The sequence below is a fragment of the Herpailurus yagouaroundi genome, unplaced genomic scaffold (genome assembly GCF_014898765.1).
Source record: "Herpailurus yagouaroundi ecotype Mexico unplaced genomic scaffold, PumYag 187, whole genome shotgun sequence".
Lineage (NCBI taxonomy): Eukaryota > Metazoa > Chordata > Mammalia > Carnivora > Felidae > Herpailurus > Herpailurus yagouaroundi.
This window is the reverse complement of record NW_024412418.1, coordinates 17,599,792-17,622,642: the sequence shown is the minus strand read 5'-3', so window position 1 is coordinate 17,622,642 and position 22,851 is coordinate 17,599,792. Positions and strand designations below refer to the sequence as shown.

Sequence of the window (22,851 nt, the reverse complement as noted above, 5' to 3'; positions counted from 1 at the left end):
CCAGCGCCGGAGCAGGCCAACCTCAGAGCCCTAAGCTCCAGCAGCCCCAGTGCATGTCCACTGGAGCAAACAATGAGGTGCACGCATATGCCTTCAGCCTTCAGGGTCCCTGGGCCTCTTCACCCTTTCAGAGACTACAGCCTGGAATTGCACTGATGTGGAAAAACAGGCCCACGCACACGGGCAGGTATGTGCAAACCACAAGTGAATGCCCGGGCGAGGTGAGCGGAGAACGGGGACAGCTGCCAGGTGGAGAGACGTGAAAGCAGGTGAGCAGCACAGACAGCTGGCCGACTGCGACAAGAAAGGCCGCTGCCCTTCTAAGTCCGCTCGGACGCCATGCTGCAGGCACAGCGTCCCCCACGGGGCACACCTGTTGTTGGGTTAATTTAATCTTTTAAGAAGAGAGAAAGCAGCTGGAGTGGTGGAAATAGACGAAGGTGAATTACTAACCGGTGAAGAGACCATAAGCTTTCGCTGAAGTGCCAAAACGGCAAGAAGAGGGAGGGGAAAAGTCGGCCTTTTAATTTTTATGATTTCTTCCATGTGTGGCAGATGAGGGGTATTCGGCTGGCTGGGGTGAACACAGGATAGGTCAGTGTGAAACGGGGTTATGTGGACTGTGGGAGCCTCTCCTTGTGGGTCTTGCCAGACATAACTCTGTTTTATCTGCCCCCAGTCCTCACTGGTGGCTTTGAAGCCACTCACGGGTCCCCTAGACTGGAGGCCTGGCTTGGCAGATGTGGGGGGCCATGGGGGCAGAGGCGCTGTGGCCATCAACGAGATGGCCGGGCAGAGGCAGGTTTCCAAGTCAAAGCCTCCACTGATGCCAGCCGGAGGCCACAGCACCCCCACGAACCCGCTGTATTTCTTTGCCAGTGGTATTCTGGGGGACACTTCTCCCTGTCTCAGGACTATCTTTATCTCGAATGTGTCCCCGCAGCTAGGCTGTGCCAGTGTGGGGTGACTGGGGCGTGGCCTCAGTTCTCTGCTGTCTCTGGGATTTGGAAAGGTTCGGTTGCCTTGAGGCTGGAGACTGCTTAAAATGTGGCCAAAGGATATATTCTCAGTCATTGACTGAAGTCCAGAAGCCAATATGGGGCAGGAGAGGCAGAGTTTCCAAAAGCAGCTCATCACATCCCCATGACGTGAGCGGTGCCATAGAGCCCCGTCTCCGTGTCAGGAGGAGAGGCTCTGAGCCTAGAACCCAGGCCTTCAGGCTTTGTTTTCTGGCGTTTCTGCAGTGGGGGTGGGAGGGGTTGGGGCGTGTCACTTGGGCCAGTCCAACAGTTTCAGAGCTTGTTGGGCCTGGGTCCCTTTAGCAGGTACTAAGTTGAAAATCATCTCGTTCTCTGGATCACTGCAGAGCTGGGCCCAGACCCAGAAGATTCTTGAGCCTTGGGTCTCAGCTGAAGGGGCAACAGAATGAAGAGAAGGGTCTAGGCACTTGTGCTCTTGTGCATGTATGCGTGTGTGTGTGTGTGTGTGTGTGTGTGTGTGTGTGTGTGGTGAATGGCATAGCGTATACAAGAACAGACTTGGAGAAAATGAATTGGAATCCCATCTTATTTGCAAGTTATTGCTCTTCTGATTTCCTCAGGTGTGAATGGGAGTAACAAAGCCACCTGTTGGAGTTTTAATGAAGATTAAATGGGCTAAAGTATGTGCAATACTCTTCCTGGCACCACTCTGGGCACGTGTTTCACGGATGCCAATGAGTGATGTTAATCTTCACCGAAGACTCATGGGAACGTTACCTGAAGCCTCCGGGTTGCCAGTTGTCTTGGTTGGCCAAGGCCTTGGCCTCTGGCTGGCACAACTCATTTCTGGGGTGGATGGTGTCTAAGATCGTGAAACATCACCTGGGCGGTGGGCATCATGATCATATGTCCTGGACTTTCTAGAACAGGCTCCTTATATGATCTGTTCCTACTAAACTGTACATTAGGGTTTCTGTTTGGGGAAATCTGTGAGAGAGCCAGGGGCCCAGGGGGAAGGCTGTGGTTTCCTGGCTGTAGCCGTGGAGGCTGCAACTCAGCAAAGCTGTGGTGCTCATTTTCGGGTGTACTCACCAGACCACATGACCCTGAGTTCAGTCTAGGACTTGTGCCGCTGATTGCAGCAGGCTGGGCAGGGCATGCACTGGGAGCGCTTGTCTCCATGGGTGCGTGTGCCAGAGAAGCCAGCTCAGAGTCCTTGTCTTATCACCACCTCTGCCTCCAGAAACTTCTCTCTGTCCCTCCCGTCACCTGGTCTGGGCCACCATCACCATCACTCTCCTCCTGGACAGTAGCCTCCTGGCTGTCCTCCTTCCTGACCTAGACACCGCAGTCTGGGGGATCTTCTTAAAATGCAGATGGGATCTTACTGTTTCCTGCATTAGTGGCTTTCCAGCCTGCTCAGAATGACATCCAGACTCAAGAGCTGTACATGACCTGCCTCTGCCCTGCTCTTGGCCTCGGCTCCCACTCCTCCCTCTGCTGATGTGGCCAATGATCTACCAAGGTGCTGTCCAAGAGAACTTATCATGGTGACAGGAAGCTGAGCAGTCCTATGTGGTAGCCACTAGCTACCTGTGGCTATGGAGCACTTGGAATGTGGCCAGTGTGACTCAGCAGCTGAATTTTAACTTTATTTAATTTTATTTAAATTTAATAGCCACCTGTGGCTAGTGGTTACCATATTGAGCCTCCTAGTGTGAGAGTTTCTGGCCTTTTTTTGATTCTTCCTCAAGGGCTCCAAAATTGATCCTGCCCCAGGGCCTTTGCACTTGCCACTCATTCCCTGGACCCTTTTCTTCCTTCTTTTCCTGGCTAACTTTCATCCTTTAGGTTTAATTTAAAATATTTCTTCTTCCAGGAAGTCTTCCCTGGTCCCTAATTTAAATGCAATCTTTCCTCCATCACACACACAGCACCCTATCTTTTTCCTTTGCGATATCGTCATACTTAGTCATCACATATTTATTATGGGGATTATTTGTTTAATGTCTCTCTCCCTCTCTTGCTTTATGAAGGCAAGACCAAAGTTATCCTCATCAGTGCAGCCATGGCACATAGTAAGTGCCTGGGCCTGGCTCATAGTAGGTGTTCAATAAATATTTGTTGAATGAATGAATGAAAAGGGAAATAAAAGGGGTGCCTGGGGGATTAAATTAAAAAAACTTAAAAATTTAAAAAAAAAAAAGGGAAAGAAAGGAATGGGTAGGAGATTAGGGGTTAAGGGCTTCAGATTTAGACACACCTGGGCTGCTCACCTTCCTAAACTTTAACCTCTAAGCTTTAGTTCCTATGTGGTACTAGGTCTTGTCTTACAGAGTTATTGAGAAGATTACCTAAAACAATGTCTATAAAGATTCTAGCACAGGGCCCAGCTCTTTGTAAGCACTCAGTAAATGCTAACTGCCATTGTTATTATTATAGCAATGACTCTAATTGGGGCTAGTTGTATACTCATGTAACAACTTCTTCTAAAGAACTTACGACATGCTATCTCTTCCTAGCTGTGAGGAAGGCAGGTTGGCAAAAAGACACCCATTTATAGGTAGAGACACTGACCCCTGAGAAAGGGTCAGGCAGGTCAGACTCCTTGCTGCTTAGGAATACAGCAGGTGCCTGTCCCTGGGCCTCAGTGGGCTCATTTCTTCCAGGGGCTTCTCCTGGCCTGGGCTGGGTGGAGACAGCTGGGTTTGCACCCTGCAGACTGCTGTGGAAGGGTTCTAGTGGAGCTGGGAAGCTCCATGGGAGCTTTGTTCCCAGACAGGGATGAGGCTATGCTCTGAGGCCTGAATGCAGGGATGCCTCATGGAAGGCAGACCTGCTCTTGTGAGGTCCACTGGGGTCCATGGGGCACCTCGGGCCTCTGTAAGCCTACAGAATGTGGCTCATGGATGCAGCTATTCCTGCACTAAAACTCTGAATGAAAAAACCCCTCATGGGGTGCCTGGGTGGCTTAGTCGGTTAAGTGCCCGACTTCGGCTCAGGTTATGATCTCGCAGTTCGTGGGTTCAAGTTCTGCATCAGGCTCTGTGCTGACAGCGCAGAGCCTGGAGCCTGCTTCAGATTCTGTGTCTCCCTCTCTCTCTGCCCCTCCACTGCTTGAATTCTGTCTCTCTCTCTCCTCACAAATAAACATTAAAAAATTAATAAAAAAAAAAAAACCCTTCATTAACCAGATAACCTGAATCCTCAGTTGATTGCTTGGGACTTTCAGAACAGAAACAATAAGTCATAAGAACCCATCTGTCTGTGTCTGTCCCTCAGAGGCCTCAGCAGTACCCATATGCTCTGTCCTGTCTCTGTAGATGAAGGAGCGAAGTCTATGGAGGGAAGGGGCCTGCCCAGGACCCAGCACCCACATCTCCTCTTAGTTCCCAAGCCAGGGCCGTTGTGTGGGACTTGGCAACTAAAAGTAATAACCATCATCGTCTTTAAGAAAATGAAAGCTCCCGGGGCGCCTGGGGGGCTCAGTCGGTTAAGCATCCAACTTCGGCTCAGGTCATGATCTCACAGTTCGTGAGTTCGAGCCCCGCGTCAAACCCCCCTCCAGCTGTGCTGACAGCTCGGAGCCTGGAGCCTGCTTCGGATTCTGTGTCTCCCTCTCTCTCTGCCCCATCCCCACTCATGCTGTGTCTCTCTCTGTCTTAAAAATAAATAAAACATTAAAAAATAAAAAAGAAAGCTCCAAAGTTCCCTTTCCTAAACCTCCGTTTGCAAAAGTAAAACTGTGAGGGTTAGTTTTCAGAATCAATAGGGCTCTTGTAGGTCCTCCATCCCCTTGTAATTGAAAACTGCTTAGTGAGCTCAGATCTTGAGAGACGTTTGCAGCTACAAGGCCCCCATGGCTAGTAATTATGATGATTATTGCTCACAGATACCAGTGTTTGGAGCGTCCAAGTCGCTGGCATCTGCCAGCCACTTCATGTGCACTGTTTCTCCACTCACCATGACCTGGTGAGGGCCACTCCATTTTACAGATAGGGACACTGAGGCTGGGGAGGGCAAGGAATCCATAAATCCAAGCCCCGTGCTCTGCCCACCACATTTCTCCCTGCTGTCTTCTCCTGGTCTGTGACCGTTTCTAGGTCATCAGCTTTTCAACGTGGTCACAAAAGGCCCATCAAGCCCCCGTGCCCAACAGCAGCCTCAGCACAGCCTTGGGCAGCTTGAACTTGGTTACTTACAGTCTTTGATGGCGGCCTTGGTCTCTTCTGTGTCATTAAAGAAGGAGTAACCTAGGAAAGAAAAAGAAGTCCACAAACCGCACCGTGATCCTGGGTTCCCTGGCCAGGAGAGGGGGTGCGGGGAGAAGGGGAGACAGCTGTCCTCTCTGTGGGGTAGTTTTATTTCAGAAAGAATCTTGGAGACCACCTGGCGCTAATTGGGCCACCCTGAAGCCATCCTTGGGAGATGACAGTCTCCTGGTTTTTAAAGGCCTCCTGGAGAGGGCCCCAGGGCCATGCATTCCAGCAGCCTCTAGGATTTTCCAAGCGGGCCTGGACTCTGAGCTGGACCTTGTCACTGACCCCAGTGGGACCTTGCCAGTCACTCAGTCTCCAGGCTCGTGTTCCTCGCTGGCCACAGGTGACAAAACTACCTCTGAGTCTCCCTTCCACTCTCAGGGTCTGTGGTCTATGATGTAGCCTCTAATCCTCTGGGGATTTAAATGCCTGCTACGTGCTGGTCACAGGGGAGAATGGACGCAGGAGGCCCAAAGAAGTGCAAGGCCCGCTGAGAGGCTTTAGCAAGGATTTGGGGGCCATGTTGGGGCCTTGGTTTGCTCCTCTGAAGCATGGGGTGAGTTGGGGGTGAATTCGGAGTTTCCAATCAAGTTACCATGTAGCAGTACAGGAAAAAGGACACCTCTGTCCTAGCTTGGTGGCCAGTGAGCACCAACTTCCACTGACTCAGGAGGCCGGGACAGGGCACATTTGGGACTGTTTATTCCTAGCCCCATTTTCTGATGGGTTCTGCTCGGCCGGGACACCTCGGTCTGCTCTGCCCACAGGGCCTCCAGAGCACAGGATAGAGGATTAACCGATGAGGGACCCACTCCACCTCCACTGTGGCCCCCGCACTCCTTGCTGACCTCATCTTGCTGCAACCAGCGTCCCCGGGTTTCCAGGCCCTTAAATCTTACTGAGATACCTCCGAACCGGACAGCACGCTGGGTCCTACGCTGCCCTGTAGCTCCTCCCGCTGTCAAAACTTACTTGTTTTGTGTCCTATTCTTTTTTTTCTCAAAAAAAATTTTTTTTAGTGTTTATTTTTGAGAGAGAGACAGAGCGCGAGCAGGGGAGGGACAGAAAGAGAGGGAGACACAGAATCAAAAGCAGGCTCCAGGCTCAGAGCTGTCAGCACAGAGCCCAATGGGAGGCTTGAACTCACGAACCAGGAGATCATGACCTGAGCCGAAGTTGGACGTTTAACCGACCGAACCACCCAGGCGGCCCTTCTGTGTCCTATTCTGCCAGAGTCCTAACCTATGCAGTAATAGAAGGCCTAAACTAGATAATAACCAGATCACCATATAATTAATTTATTATCCAAATGCAGGCACTTTTGAGAATGAAAGACAGTGCTAGTAACAACTACTCTGGGATAATGGGTGAAAACGATGTGTCCCAGGCAAATTGGGCCACTGTAAAGTCTGGTCACAATGCGTGTACTTCAGTTCACAATACACAGCACACATTCCTGCTTGAAGAACGTTGCTGGCCTGAAGTTCCCCCGTTAGAGTTGGCTTTGTGACTCCAGGGATTCCTCAGAATAAGAAGGATCCAAATATGGTCTGTTTGAAAAACAATTGTTTTGGGCTTGTTTTGCACCGACCCTGAGGCGATGGCACCAGGAGTAGGGATTTGGGGTTGTAACAAGTGTCAGGGAAGGGAGGTACTCATGCGAAGAGACCCCAGCACAGTGGCTGCTGGGGGCCTGGGGACAAACTTGATGGACACGATGTTTGGCTAAGGCGGCAATGCCAAGCTGCATCCTCTTCCAGGATGGGACACCTCCCTCTCTGTGGCCCAGGGGTTCTCATGCAAAGAGGTTCCCTCAGAAGGTGCTGGAGCCTGGAGCTCTACTCTGAGCTGCTGTGATTTACTCAGACTTTCCCCTTTTCAGGGAGGGTCCACTCTACGCCCAGACCACTGCTCCTGGCAGGGCACTGTCACTGGCTAAAGAAGCCAGGACTGGACAACAATGGACAGCAGGTCTCTTTGTCCCTTCCCTGCCCCCGATGGGTCGTGGCTCCCAGGACAGAAGCTGAGCAGTGCCCCAGGGCCAACATCTATAGCTTGCCCGCCCTCAGGCACTCATGATTGGGGAGAGCAAGGGGAAAGCAAAGAATTCTTAGAGTTGGAAGGTCTTCTGTGGTTTTCTGCCCAGACAGGAATCCCTGCCCCAGCACCCCCATCGATCAGGGGGCTATTAGACTGCTTGATTATCTCCAGTGATGGGGAGCTTCCTACCCTGAGTATATTCTGAAGCAGTCTTCCCCCCAAAAAAGGTGCTAACCTTTAGAAATGTCTTTTCTTAAAATTGAGCTGAAATATGTTTCCTTTATTTTTAAAAATTTCTTCCCCTTGGTTATATGCATAATGACAAAAAAAAAAAAAAAAACAAAACCCAGCTGCCATTTATTGCATTTACACTTTTTTATGCTGCTCCAGGCAATGTTTCACTGAAACCTGTCACCTGTGAAGGTGTATTATTATCCCAGGGTACAGACGAGGCAATAGAAATCCAGAGAGGGCAAGCCCTTTGCCAGAGGACCTATGGCTCCAAAGTGTTGGAGTCAGGATTGGAACACAGGTCTTTCTGAACTCAAAGCCTCTGCTTTCTATTGATTTTCCATGAATTAACCCTGTTTGCTGTATGACATCGGAGAAGTCACTTAATAGCTTGGGACCATAGTTCCTTTATCTGTGATGTGGGGATACAGAATTATACGTTCTCAAAAAGAAACCTATCCAGTTTTAAAACACCTGTTCAACATTCCGCTCTTGCGGGGCCTGTTGAAATGTTAAAGAATGCCACTGACGCCACCTTCTGGCTGTTTCTCCTTGACGGTTAGGAAAGTGATCACGAAATGTCAATGAATTGGACTCCTCTGGAAATGGGAAGGGAAAGGGTCTAGTTAACTTTCTCCTCTTTCTGCTTAATGAAAAGTCAAGCAGAAACCTCTTCTTCCATGTTTTATGGTTGCAAATCTTAATGAACATAATACAATGTTTTGTTGTATCTGGTTCCTGAATGTCTTTTTAGTTTTTCTTCTCGAATTAAAAAAGCACTCAACTGGGGCGCCTGGGTGGCTCAGTCGGTTGGGCGGCTGACTTCGGCTCAGGTCATGATCTCGCGGTCCGTGAGTTCTAGCCCCACTTCGGGCTCTGTGCTGACAGCTCAGAGCCTGGAGCCTGTTTCAGATTCTGTGTCTCCCTCTCTCTCTGACCCTCCCCCATTCATGCTCTGTCTCTCTCTGTCTCAAAAATAAATAAACATTAAAAAAAAATTTATTAAAAAAAAAAAGCACTCAACTTGCTTCCCCTTAACTTGCTCCCTCTGACCTGCGATCTCTAATACTAGCAAACTAGAACTTGCAGGTATTGGGAGGTTTTGGTGACGGGGATGTTAGTGAACAGAGAGTTCCAGCGAATGAGATTTTGCCGTGTGAGTCACATCGTGGGGTCTTTCGGTCCCAGTCCCGGGCCCCTCCCCTAGAGGCCCGGCCCTCTGGACACTGACCTTGGGAGCGGATGTTCTGGAGGATGAAGTAGAGGTACTCCCCACAGAGGCCGGCCGCCTCGGTGAACTCCTCCTGAGTCATGCTGCACAGCTGCGGGCCGCTGATGTTGAAGTGGCAGAAGGAAATGCAGTTGGCATCCAGCTTGTACTGGTCACAGCAGAACTGGAGCCATTCCCAGACGTGGCGCTTGGTCCAGTACTCGGGGTGGACGGACGTCCAGTAGGAGTCGCAGGCTACACCAGAAGAGAGGGAAGTGAGGGACAGCCGCCCCCAGGGAAGCCTCTAGAGGGCCCCCGAAGGAGGCTTCGGTTGTGTTAACACCCCCACCCCTCTGCTGTGAGTTAAAAGAGCCTCTGGCTTTGGGGTGCTCTGGGGCCCAGGTTACCTACCCCACTGCAAAAACCAGAAGAGACTGGATCTTACGGGTGGACGTCGGGGCAGGAGAGAGGATGACGGGTGAGAAACCCAGTCATGGCCTGAGAGTGCCTGGACCTAGTCTCGATGCTTAGGAGAAGTAGCGGAGAAGGGGAGAACAAGGCCCTTCAGTGGTTCGGTTTCAGACAACAGGTTATCAAGAGCACACTCTTTGGGGCCCGACGAGCCCGGGTTCCAACCCTAGTTTGGCTGCTTGCGACTGGGCAGGGTCCATAGACATTCAAGCCTCAGTTTCCTCATCTGTAAAATAGGTATAATATGCCCAACTCACAGGGCTGTGATGCAATTTGGAGTTAACGTATATAGGCTGTGTAGCGCCTAGAAAACTATCAACAATTCAGTGGTTATTAAATGCTGACTGTGTGCCAGACACAATCTGAAGCTGATTTGATTCCTTCTGCTCTTACAACAGTTGCCAACACTAGCTGTTGGTTTGTGCGCTGTTTCTGGTCATCTAGGGCCGAGGGTTCGAGCTGGTGAGACATTGCCCGTGGTCCGACAGAGCTTGGATCACCTTAGTGGTCTCCTCTGGGGAAGAGAGACGTGGGGGAGTTGATTGTATTGTTGCTTCTGTGGTTTTGATGATGCTTTTCTATCCTGAGGCCAGAGCCCCGTCACTCCGTCAGAGGAGCCCCATACAAACCCAGAGAGAAGTGGGCACCATCTTGTCTGGGAGGCTGGGAAGGGGCCATGCTTGGCTTGGAACAGAGACTGGGTGCTCAACAGCTCTGTCCCAATTCCACGAGGAAAGGGTGGCAGACGAGTGTGGAAAAAGTGAGGAGAAAGGCAGAACGTAGAGGATGGCACAGTGACTGGCTCGGGCTGTGTCGACGACAGAAAGCGTCACTCAGAGTTAGACTCCACAGCAAATGTCAATGAGGCTATTCTGACTCCCTGGTAAATGCTGCATTTGCTGCCATTGTCCCCAGTGAATCTACGGAGCTTCCGATCCAAGGCAAGAGAGATGTTCGCTGCCTGTCAGGAGTCTTGCTCCTTCAGGAGCTCCTCATGCACCCCTGGTGCGTCAGCTTCTCAAGGGCCTCAAATCCTCCCAAATAGGAATGATCAGGCGACTTCACAGAGGGGGAAACTGAGGCTCCCCCTAAAACTCAGAGCCCTTCCAGAAATCTCTTTCCCTACCGTGGAGTGGATTGAGGGGTGGTCAACTTAAACAATAGATTTGTTTTCATTTAAGTTTGTAATCAGAATTTTATATGCGTGTGGATAAAGGGTCGGTAGTCTGTCAAGATGGTCGAGATCAATGTTGTTGCCTCTACCTGGTGGGTGAGGAGAACGAGGAGGCCGCCTCACTTCTTGCTTGCTGGTCGCTGGCTGCGGCCCGCCCACTAGCCCGTGAGGGGCACCTTGGGGCCAATAGGGTCTACTGGGAAAATAGGGCAGCCATTCCCCTGTCTGGTCTGTGCTTTCATCTACTGATTTCTGGCTTGAGTAAACCTCGGGGGCCTTTGACATTCCTGGTATTCTGATGAGGGATGTTTATGAGCCTTGAAATTCTTCCACCCTTGGTCCCTAGCTGAGTCCCCAACGGAGATGGCTATCGGCGTGCAAGAGTTGGAGGATACAGTTTATTTCTTTCCGTGGAAAGGTTTCGCCAAGTCTCCATTCCCTCCTCTTTCCACTTCCACCCCCTTGTTATTTTCTTTGGCACGTGAAGAGGGCCATGTTGTTTCTGGACGCTAAAGGGCCTGGAGGATTCGGAGAAATGCTTGGGTGGGGGTGGGCACTGACACGAGGAGGTGTTGCTGGCCGGCTCTGTTCCCCTCAGCTCTCTCCTTTGAAGCTCACCCACAGAGCAGGCTTTGTGTGCGGCTCCCCCTGGAGGAAAGCCAGAGCCAGAGCCAAGCATGGCAGGCTCTCTTCAGGGAAGGCCTTCCCACAGCCCCCGGAGCTGAGAGGAAGATGGCTGTTCTCACGACACAGAGGGCAAAGAGAGTCAGCATAATGGGGCGCTTTCTAGTTGCCGTGTGTTTCCGTGGTCCTGTCCTCACTAGAGGGGTGCAGCGATGAGGCTGACAGAGGTGAGGAAGGCCTGCTTCCTCCAGCCCCTCCTCACCCTCTCCCCTGGGGCTCCCTCAGGATTGCTCCTGGGCCAGAACAAGGTCTCCATCTACTGTCTCCTAACTAATTCTTGCTCATCCTCAAGACCACAGCTCCCTCCCCCATCTCAGGGAGCCTTCCCACGTCTGCACAGCCCCCTCAGGTGTCCTTCTCAGAAGGATTCATGCCTAACCACCGCCGCCCCCCCACCCCACCCCAAACGTTGAGCTCCACATGGCCGGCCAGCTCTGCTTTGCTCACCCGGAGCCAGGAGTGCACGCGGCCTGGCCTACCCCGCTGTGGGTGCTCAGTGAGTGGAACTGACTGGCTGAATGACCAAGGGTTATTGTCCCCACTTTATAGTTGAGCAAAAGGAGATTCTGGGAGGCTGTGTGACTCTACTAAGGCCATGTGGGTAGTCAGTAAAGGAGTTCGGTCCACATCAACTCTTCCATCTTGCGTCATATCATGCCTCACTGTCCTCGGTTGAGGAGGACGAAGTCGGACACATCTCAAAGACTGACTAAAAAAGATTTGGACGAAGGCATACTGAAGGCATAAACGCACATGATAATTATACACACACACACACACACACGTGTGTGTGTGTGTGTGTGTGTGTATGGTATGCTATACATAAAAAATTTATGTCTAACGTGTAATATGCAAAATATAAGATAATGTGAAATTTACGTATATATGTATAATATCATACATGTATAAAATTTACTTTAAAAAGGTTTAAAAAATCAGAAAGAGGATGAGAGACTGATGATAACCAGATTTACAATCTTTAGAATGGCATGAAGAAGACTCTTTTGCCACCCGAAAGACATGAACTCAGGGCAGATAAAAGAAAGGGTGGGGCCCCTGGATGGCTCAGTCGGTTAAGAGTCTGACTTTGCCCCAGGTCATGATCTCGAGGTTCATGAGTTCCAGCCCCGCGTTGGGCTCTGTGCTGACAGCTCAGGGCCTGGAGCCTGCTTCGGATTTTGTGTCTCCCTCTCTCTCTGTCCCTCCCCCAACTGTGCTCTCTCTCTCCAAAATAAATAAACATTAAATGGTGTGAACTGAAAACAAAAAACAAAAAAATCGTAATGTCAGTTGAATGTCTGACTTCGGCTCAGGTCATGATCTCACAGTTCTTAGGCTTGAGCCCCGCATTGGGGTCTGTGCTGATGGCTCAGAGCCTGGAGCCTGCTTCGGATTCTGTGTCTCCCTCTCTCTCTGCCCCTCCTCTGCTCATGCTTTGTCTCTCTGTCTCTCTCTTTCTCAAAAATAAATAAACATTAAAAAAATTTAAAAATAAATTAAAAGTAAATTTTAAGAAAGGAAAGGGTAATGCACCCACAGAATATATTATCTTTAATAGGTTGTGTTGTCTGGAAATACAAAGCGTTTTTCTCAATGCATCTAGCGTTTATAAAGTAATCAAAACTCTTTGGGGAAGCTGAGCATAAGCCCTTCTGCCTATGTGTGCAAATGACATCTCCTGCCCGGAAGACTTAATCTAAACGTCCACAGGCCACTATTAAACATCAGACTCAGCCAGCAACTTTGAAGTTGGAAGTGGGTCAGGACATTTGTTCAAGGGCCAGCTACGCTGGGAGGAAGAACTGAGCAGCTAAGGGAGTTTTCAGCAATTCTGGTCGTGGTTGGGGGGTAGTTCTCACAAGTGATGCTCTAACCTGCGGTATATATAAACTCAGAGGAAAGACTTAACCTTGTAAAGCTGGGCTGGCACACTCACATGCCCACATGGTCAGCAGCGAATGTCCATGGAAGGCACTTAGAAGAGAGGCAGGCGTTTATGTAGTAAGTGCTCATTAAATACCATCCATTTATACTTGTTAGTACTGGGGCTACCCATAGCAACTACTTTGATTGTATTTCCTCAAATACTTCTAATAGGTTCTCTGCGTGTGTCTGTGTGTGTGTGTAGGTCGGCAGCTTTGTTCCTTTCCAGAGACTTGGGTTTATTTTCTTTATGAAAACAAAGGAAGTTATACCTTAAAGCAAGCTAATTTGTCCTTGAATTGCCAGCAGGAGTTAGGCAACCAATGCTGTCCAAAATGTGGGGACACTGTGTGGTTTTGTAAAATGCTTGATGTTCAGGATGCACATGAGACCCATGCTTCCCCACTGGGGTGGAGGGGCAGGGGCTAAATCCCCACAGAGGGTGCCAAGGGTAAGGGGGCCCACATGATTAATATCTGGGCATCTCCAATGGTAATGCCAGAGAATGGGTCCATTAATCCACTACTTCCATTCTTTGTTACAGACACCTGCTGTCTTCTCAATCTTACGCCAAGTGCTCTTAAAAAAAAAAAAATCTAGGTGAGTGCCTTTGCCATCTCTTCCACATGAATTGCTGCCCCCAAGCCCTTCCTACATAGAAATTCTGGAGCCAACCCTATTCGTTATTTTGGAGCCTCACTTAAAGCAAAAATCTAGGTGGGGGGAGATTTTGACTTTTCTTTGCTATGCAACACAATGTGAAATCTGCAGACTGTAAAAATAGTTTGAACTTCGAGCTTTGAGTTATGTTCCCAGACCCTTTGTAGGAGAACTTGGTCTTTCTCCTCTGCTGATCGGGGAACTTCGATGAGAAGGTTTGTGAAGCTAAATGAACCTGCCAGCTCCTGGATTCAATCAGACCCTTGTTCCCATCCTCCATTCTAACTGTCCCGTCAACTAACCTGATGTGGAAGGGACCTGAAGAAAAAGACCTGGAAGGGATTTGTGTGGATTAGCTGAGTTTGAGCTGCGGCATGGACCTTCCTGATTTGCAGTCCTGACTCTTCAGCATATTAGCTGTGCAATCCTAACTTCCTAACCTCTCTGGACCCCAGCTTCCTTCTGTAAAACAAGAATAATAATAGTGCCTACCTCTTAGAAGGTTTGCTGTGAAAAGGAAAAGAAATGCCTGTAAAGAACTTAGCCCAGTTATCTGGACGGCAGTAAGCCTTCAATGGCAGTCACCTGTAATTTGTTACTATTTTGGGACTGTGTTTGTTCTCAGGGAAATGAGGTCTTCCTTACCAGAGCTTCAGTCTAGGTGAGGAGAAGCAGAACAAAGCAAGCCCAGGGCTCGGCGTGGGGAGGCAGACAGTCTGGGTCAGAGGAGGCCCGAGTTACACAGCCTGGACCATAATTAGCATGATTTATTAGCATAGGGAGTTGGGAAAGTTTTTTGCCTGGGGCTGCACTGAAGAGAGCCGGTGAGTGGACTGGGTAGCACGGGGGCACCATCAATTGTGGCTTTGTCACCGAAAGGAAGGACTTTATGAGGGGGGAAGCCTGAAATGATAAATTGTTTCCAGGTTTCCTCCCAGAGATGGTCTAACTCCATCCAAGAGCCCTTCTTAGCATTCCTTCCAAGGCTGTGGAATGATTTAGACCATGAGATGGTGGAATGGGAGGGAAGCCCGGAGCAGCATAAGAAACTGGATGGGAAAAACACTGGAAGGGCTGGTGGCTATCAACAAAGGGCTGTGGCCTGGGGCATGCGGGGCTAGGAAGGGACAGGGAGCAGCGAGCCCTGAGTGGTCCTGAGGCCACAGCTGCCCAGGAGGCTCAGGTGTGTGCCAGATAGGGTAGCGGTGGTGAGTGCTGAGGTCTGTCTCTAGGGGTGCTCGTGGGGTTGTGATCACTGCCACGGGCTCATCTCCCACTTTTCAGTGGATTTTGTTTATTTATCTGGTTTTGACTTAGAAATTCTTAGACTCTATTTTGTGTGCGCTCTCAGACTTCTATACCCAGCACATGAATCTTGCTTAGAAAAGCCCACATGGGACCCACATGCCTCTCTTCCTGATCTTCTGTGTATTAATATTCAAAAGGTTTTGCACCTTCTCAGATAAAGTTCTTTCTTTAAATAAAATTTCCCAGGGGTGCCTGGGTAGCTAAGTCAGCTCAGCATCCAACTTTGGCTCAGGTCATGATCTCATGGCTCACGAGTTTGAGCCCCGCGTCAGGCCCTCTGCGGTCAGCACAGAGCCTGCCTCAGTTTCTGTCTCCATCTTTCCCCGCCCCTCCCCAGCTCCTCCTCTCTCTGTGTCAAAAATAAGTAAAAACATCAAAAAAATGTAAATAAAATTTCCCCCGGTGTAACAATAGTTGACGCACGAGTGTTAGGATGTACCAGTTAGCATACCGGACTCTTTGTGCCCGTGGTATCGTCCACACTGTGCCACCAGGTCCTAGATCACATCGCCCATTTTACAAAGTAAACCAAGAAAGTAAGGCACAGAGAGGTGAAATGCCTTTGTCAGGTCACATAGTGAGTAGGCAGCGGAGCCAGCAGTAGGTCGGGTACGTGTACTTGCGCGTCTACACCTGAGGCTTAGCGACCACCGTGCTGTACTGTCTTTAAGGTGCGTGGGGATGGGAGGGGGAGCCAGAGCCTGGCCTTCTCAACTGTCACCTGAGGTCCCCGAGGGACCTCTCAGGAACCCCCAGAACTGCCCCGATCTAGAAACTGCTGCTGCCGACAAAGTATAAACCAGAATCCAGAGCAGAGGGGGTACCGCCTGGTGGTGTGGCGACCCCGCCAAATAGCGGGAGGGTGGCGTGTGGGCGTGTGGGGAGGTTCAGGATGGAGCGCCAGAAGCTCAGCGCAGGGCCAGGATACTCCGTGGCTTGTCAGCGCTTGAGCGGGGAAATCTTTCACGAAGTCTCGTATGCTTGTAAAATATATGCAGCACGCCTGCCATGCTTGGATAAAATTGTCCAGTATTCGCAGTCCTTTAGTTTAAGGGGGCAGGAGGGAACGCCAGGGCGAGTGAATGAAACTCTAGGGTATGTTGCAATCTGTGACCATCCACTCCCCACACAGAAGGCGCGCTCCGAAGAGCAGGTCAGACCCTTTGTGGTTAGCGCGGGGAGGGCACAAATTCAGCCGCTGTCTGCTAAAGCCATTTGAAAAGGTTGTGAAAACAGCTGGTTTTCCTGACTGAGCTGATTATTCCTCTCTGCCCTCTTGTAGACATCGTTCGTCCGGCGGGCACACCCTTTCTTTCTCCTTTTCTTTCCCTTTGGTCTCCAAGTATCGAAGCTGTCAAACTCTGAATCGGAACGGATGAGAAGGAGACCTTTGTTGCTTTTGTTCACTGCGAAAACTGAAGAGAGGAGCAGGACCGTGAGGTGTTCCTGGCAACGGCGAGCACCTCCCAAGTGCCTGGCGTTTGACGAAACGCTTTCTATGTGGACTATCCGTCCTGCCAACCCTAAGAGGCAAAGGCCGTTCCAGCTGGGAAGGCATATCCCAGAGATGTTAGAAAAAAAACCTGCCAAGGTCACGGTGCTGGTGGTCAGTGAGAGCGTCAGCCAGACTCGAACAGGGAGCTGCCATTGGGACAACTGCGAATTCAAGATGGAGGCTGCAGAGAGGTCTCACTGGCCACGGAGTACAGGAAGTTTGCAGGGTCGTGCCCAGAGGTGACCGTGCTGCATCCTTCTCAGAGAGGGCTGCAGACACTCAGACGGACGCGTCACCTCTCTGGGTGAGAAAGGACAGAGGGAGGCCCTGCTGGTCACTCCTCCCACCGGCGGGAGAGCCAGGGCCTCCAGGGCCCACGCAGTGCCTGGGGAAGTGCTCTGCTACCCTTTCACATCCAGCTTCTCTGACCACCTTTGGGAGGTCAGAGACATTCAGCAACTTCTGGAATCCAGGGCGGGCAGGTGGCAACTCCAAAGCCGGGAGTATTTGGGAGCTCGGTCACTCCTGGAGGATATCTTGTCTTCACTGGCCGCGTGCCTTGGTGGGACTTTACATTTCCTCAACGGGTGGTGGGAGAAGAAGGCTGCATCTGTGGTGCAGGAATCAGAGAAGCTTCTGGAAAGGGTTCTAGCAAAGACCTGGTCCATCCCCTTGTTACACTGATGGAAATGCAGGGGCCTCAGTCTTTTTATGTACGGCTGTTGGATTTCAGCCCCATCGGCAGTCTTATTGGTGATCACTTCTGTTAACCCTTCAGTTTTGTTTTGTTTTGTTTTGTTTTGTTTTGTTTTTACTGTGGTAGAATAGACCTAAAATTTACCATTTTAACCCTTTTCAAGTGTAGATAGAGTGACATTAGGTATATTCACATTATTGTGCATCACCACTGCCTGTGGTGAAAACACCACTTTCTCATCTTCCCAAACTGAAAGTAGTCCTTCGTTTTCATTTATTTATTTTTTAGGAAGAGAGAGCTTGAGTGGGGGAGGGGGAGAGAGAGAGGAAGAGAGAATCCCAAGCAAGCTCCACACTGAGTGCTGAGCCCAATGTGGGGCTTGATCTCACGACCCTGGGATCATGACCTGAGCTGAAATCAAGAGTTGGGTGCTTAAATGATTGGGCCGCCCAGGTGCCCCAGTCCTTCATTTTTATTTAAAAAAATTTTTTTTAATGTTTATTTTATTTTTGAGACAGAGAGAGACAGAGCATGAATGGGGGAGGGTCAGAGAGAGGGAGACACAGAATCCAAAACAGGCTCCAGGCTCTGAGCTGTCAGCACAGAGCCCGATGTGGGGCTTGAACTCACAGACCGCGAGATCATGACCTGAGCTGAAGTCTGCTGCTCAACCAACCCAGCTACCTAGGCGCCCCGCCAGTCCTTCATTTTTAAACGCATGTGTGTGCTTATCCTGTGCCTGACTGTGTCCCAAACACTTCACGTATATTAACAAGTCACCCTCGCAACAATTCTACGAGGTAGGAGTTATAGCTATCTCCACCTTACAGATGAGACGACTGAGGCACGAGAAATTACGACGGCACAGTTATTAAATATCAAAGCCAGACTTCACAGTTAGGATGCCTGGCTCCAAAGCCCGAGCTCTTGATGACCCCAGAAACTGTTCCAATGCCTGCAACACTTCCCCGGGGCAGGCAGCTGAGGTCATCTCCTCCCGCCGCCACCCCAGCTGCCACCTGGCAGAGAAGGCAGGGAGAGGGGGCTCCCAGGATGGCAGGTCTGGGTCATGCATGGGTGGAGGGAAGGACCTTCTCTCTGGGTCCTTCCATCATGGGGCATATGGGGAGATGAGGCGGATAAGTAAGCCTTCACTTTCTTCCTTCAAATTCAGGAAACGAGGTGCTTCTAGGCCTTAAGGAGAATTACAATATATATCTGGCTGACTCAGGACCCTTCAGATAGAGCGAGAGACATCATGTGCATGCGTGTATGCATGGGTTGGTGTTGGGAGCCCGTGCAGGACTGGATTATAGAGATGAGTGCCTCAAGTCTGTCTGTGTGGCCCTGGCCTCCGGCCTGGAGGCAGGGGCTTCCTTCCAGTGGGGGACATTTTGCAGCATCCTCAGAGGCGTGGCCTCTGATGGACCCACCTGCTTCCTGCCCCTGAGTGTGGACCATGCCAAGCTGGGATGCACAGGGTTAAGGCCCCTCGAGGACTGACAGCTTGATTAGGACTCGCATCACCAGCCTCAGGGTGTGCACCTGCCGCGATAGCCGTCTGCCAGGTTTGCTGTGATATGCAGTCACCCGAGCACCTGGGGACAGAGGCCCTCAGAAAGATTCTGGGGCAAAGCTCAGCTGGCTTCCCTTTGGCAGATTTGCATAAGGCCCCATGCTTCCTTTTTAGGTGGAGAAGACCAGCCAAGAGAGGATGAGGCGGGGGGAAGGGAGGCCTGGGGGTCAGTGCAGGGATTCGTGTTTACTGAACATTTGCTTTGTGCAAAGCTACATATTTTACGCAGTTTGGCTCCTTTAATCCTCAGAGAGTTTCTCATCATCTTTAGGGATAAAGAAATAGAAGCTCAGAGAAAGCCAGCAATATTAATATCAATAACCACACGGTAATATCATTTGTAAGATGACCATGTAGGAGCGTTAAGGGTACAGGTGCTCAAGTCAACTCGTGTGAAGCTTAACCAACCGTAAGACCTCATACAACTCACTTAACCTCTCTGTGCCTCAGTTTCTTCATCCATAAAATGGAAATCATAATTGTTTGTTTCTCTTAGGTCTTCTATAAGGATGGGGTGGGTGCTTGGTGCAGGGCCTGAAACAATGCTAGTACTCAGCAAATGTTAGCTAAAACCATAATGAACAAGCAATAACAGTCTACTAGGCTCCGGGCTAAGAGTTTCTTTCCACTACATTGTTTAAATATAATAACTCCAAGAAATTGGCATTATCATCTGCTAGCAAAAATGAGGCTTGAAGAAGTTAGTGGAGCCCCCAAGGCCACAGAGCTGGGAGGAGTTTGGGTGAAGATTCCAGTGCTTTCCTCTCTGCAGAAGCTGTCCTTCCTGTCGCCCAGACCTCCTCTGCCCTGCACACTGGTGAGCGCTGGCATTTTCAGGCCCCCAGCATGGCCTTGCCGCCTCCTGGAGGCCAGCACCACCTCCTGCCCCAGTTCTCCCAGCTCAGATGGGCTTCTCTGGATGTACGCACCTGTCTGATGCTCAAAGGCAGGATAATACTCTTCATTGCTGAACAGATCAGTCCACGACATCAGGGGGTCGCAGAAGGACGTGTTGGGCAGGAAGGTACTGTGTGTCACTGAGTCCAACATCACCCTGCAACGGCAGGAGAGGACTGTGAGGAGGCAGACAAGGGCCACGCTGCAGGACCCCCCCCCCCCCCTGGGCACACTTGTTTTTTAAGATTTAAAAAAAAATTTTTTTTTGTGCTTATTTATTTTTGAGAGAGAGAGAGAGAGACAGAATGCAAATGGGGGAGGGGCAGAGAGAGTGGGAGACTGAGTCTGAAGCAGGCTCCAGGCTCCGAGCTGTCAGCACAGAGCCCGACACGGGGCTCGAACCCATGAACTGTGAGATCATGACCTGAGCTGAAGTCGGACGCTTAACTGACTGAGCCACCCAGGTTGCCCCACGCTTGGTTTTTAATAACAAACATGTGGCCTCCTAGGAACCAGGCACCCCTCTAAGTGCTTGCCACAATGACGTTATTCAGTCCTTGCCACATCCTGTGAGGTTTGTACATCTATCCCCAGTGTGTATAAGAGAAAACATAGGCAGAGGGGTTGAAAAACAGTTGCCCACGTAACATGGCCAGTAAGTGGCAAAGCTCGGGTTTTAAGATAGAGGCTCTTGTGATGTAATACTGCTTCTTTCTTTACTTTTCCTACCGGCTCACATCTGACCCCTGAACTCTGGCTTATACTATGTAACGATCTGCTTCTGAAAGTTGGGCAAGAATTGCTATACGTTAACATACCCGCAAACCCTTACCTACAATCCTGAAATCCAAAAGCTCCGAAATTGAAAGTATGTGTGTGTGTTTGGTGCAAACTTATTTTCCAGCAGAAAAGCTCGCCGCCTCCCCCCCCCCGCCAAACAGTTCTACATTAATGTTAAACAGTTTTATGTACGGCTATGTATATATTATATCCATACGTCTGTATACAGGCATAGAAAACTTCTACTAAATATATGTATACATGTATATGTATATAAGTGACATATTATACGTATATAAACACATATAACTATAGTTATAGTTCTACTTATTCTACTTGATGAATATTCATATGATACATACAACACACATGGTTCCTATGATTCCTAGAAGGAATATTCTGTATTCTGCAGTATATACACTGGAAAACCTTCCTAATACCTGAAGGATTCTGAACTCTGCAGCACATCTAGTCTCGGGGTTTTGGTTAAGGGAGTGAGGACCTGTGGTAATTGGAACATACACTTACTACCTGTTGGGCTCTGTGCTGAGCATTTTACTACTTTATATTCCTTATTCAGGGTCTCCTCGGGACAAACACTCTGAGACAGATTCAGATTCTGGTAGTGGTTCTGTGTGAGTGATGCAGACAGATGCTCTAAGATTTCAGGTAACATACCCCAAACCACCTGTTTGGCAGGTGGTGGAATTTGGGTTTGCCCATTTAAGAAGTCATGGTCCTAATCACAGGGCTGTACTTCCTGCCCACACTGGCGAGGAGGGAGATTTGGGAGAAGGCGTCTGGTCAAGGCTGGAAAGGGGGAATGGGCTGGGGGCCCTCACTCATGTGCATTCTTGCCCATGCTGGTCTCATCTTTCAAGTTTGCTGCTTCCCATATTCCCACATTTTAGGGGAAAAAAACAAGAATTCATGTTTGGTGGGTTAGAAAAATCTGTTTGCCTGACTTCTCTTTTCTGATCATCACAATAATGTTGACGAGGTAGGGTGCTTCTGTTCCCACTTTGCAAAGGGGACCCAGAAGCTCAAGATCACACAGCTGGTAGGTAAGCGTCAGAACAAAGACTGGATGCCAGGTCTTGGGACATTGAGCGTATAGAATTTTCAGATGGCCAGGAGCTTATTAACCATCTAGCCCCGTGTTTCACAAACTTTAGTCATTTGCCTACCATCCCGATAATTTACTTAATCCGTTAAAAAAATCAACTCCTTTTTTGTTTACTTATAGGTTTATTTCCTTTTAAATAAGCTTATTTAAAAGGAAAACTTGGTATCGCCATGATAAATGGAAAGTCAGTATCCTTTTAACATGCATAAAAACAAAGACATTTAAATAAAAACTGTTGGTCCATGCAACACCTAAATCAGAGGTTAGCGTAACTACAACTTAAAGGCCCATTCCAGGCCACCACCTATTTTTGAATGGTCCACAGCTAAAAATGATTTTACAGCTGTAAATAGTTACATAGTAAATGGTTATATAAGTACCTACCTAATACAATTGATTTTGCCTTTTGGCCTGTATATCCTAAAATACTAACTACCTGGCCCTTTAAGTACAAGTTTTCCTACCTCTGATCAGATCTAGCTCTCGTATAGTAAGTGGTGTGAATGCCACATGTTGAAAAGTCCAGAATTAGTCCAATCTTTCCTTTTACCCCATCATTGTACAGTTGAGACAATTAAGGCCCAGGGACTTTGTGTATCTTGCTCAAGGTCAATGGGTGTCAACATTGTGTTGTAGAGAGTGCTTAAGGTTTCCGAATTTTGGCCCATTTGCTTTCTTTTCTAGAAACACTCACAGTCACATCTGCCTATAGACACACCCCTAACACACTTACCTATCAAATGGACCTCAATACTAAGAAGGGCAGGGATTGTGTGATTCCAGAATCAAAGGCCGATTCTTTGGGGGTTCTTGAAGATCTACCGTCATTATCGTCATCAAATGTGCACGAACATTTGGATATTAACAGAGAACAGAGAAATAGCCGAGTCCAAATTCTCACGCTCTGGCACCCTTTATGGGCCTTTATTAGAGAAGCACCAGACCTCACTGGGAAGCCTCTTTTCTGATGCCCAGAAAGGGTTAATCTGCTTGGTGGGTTATCATGCTCATGGATCTCCCCCTGGGAGCCGTAGCAAACAGAGGTCAAGGCTGCCTGAGTTTGGACTCTGATTTTCCCACGGATTGGCTGCTTTTATATCCTGAGCTGGGGGTAGGATGAAACGGGATGGGGGCGGGAGCTATGAGGGAGCTAAGGGCCCCTGGAGCCCAAAGCCCCTTCTGCATTCTGGACGCCACCTCAGAAAAGCTCCCCTAAGTGACGGCTGAAGGTAAAGTCTCAGAAAACCGAGGAAGAAGATGGCGGACCTTTGACATGACCTTCACGGGGAGGTTTGGAGAAAGGAGACGTATCCTTTATATGGAAGAAAATAGAAAACTGT

General features: G+C 49.4%; 1 protein-coding gene across 3 annotated transcripts in view; it reads right to left on the bottom strand.

Moving 5' to 3' along the window:
- Window positions 1-22,851, bottom strand: part of ELF5 (E74 like ETS transcription factor 5) — a 44,979-nt gene that overhangs the window by 6,024 nt on the left and 16,104 nt on the right. For all 3 annotated transcript variants that reach the window (XM_040495474.1, XM_040495475.1, XM_040495476.1), the window contains exons 2-4: window positions 19,638-19,762; window positions 8,742-8,975; window positions 5,183-5,233 (exon numbers count right to left, since the gene is read on the bottom strand). In XM_040495474.1, the coding sequence (XP_040351408.1) occupies window positions 5,183-5,233; window positions 8,742-8,975; window positions 19,638-19,762 (410 nt within the window). The remainder of the gene's footprint in view (window positions 1-5,182; window positions 5,234-8,741; window positions 8,976-19,637; window positions 19,763-22,851) is intronic.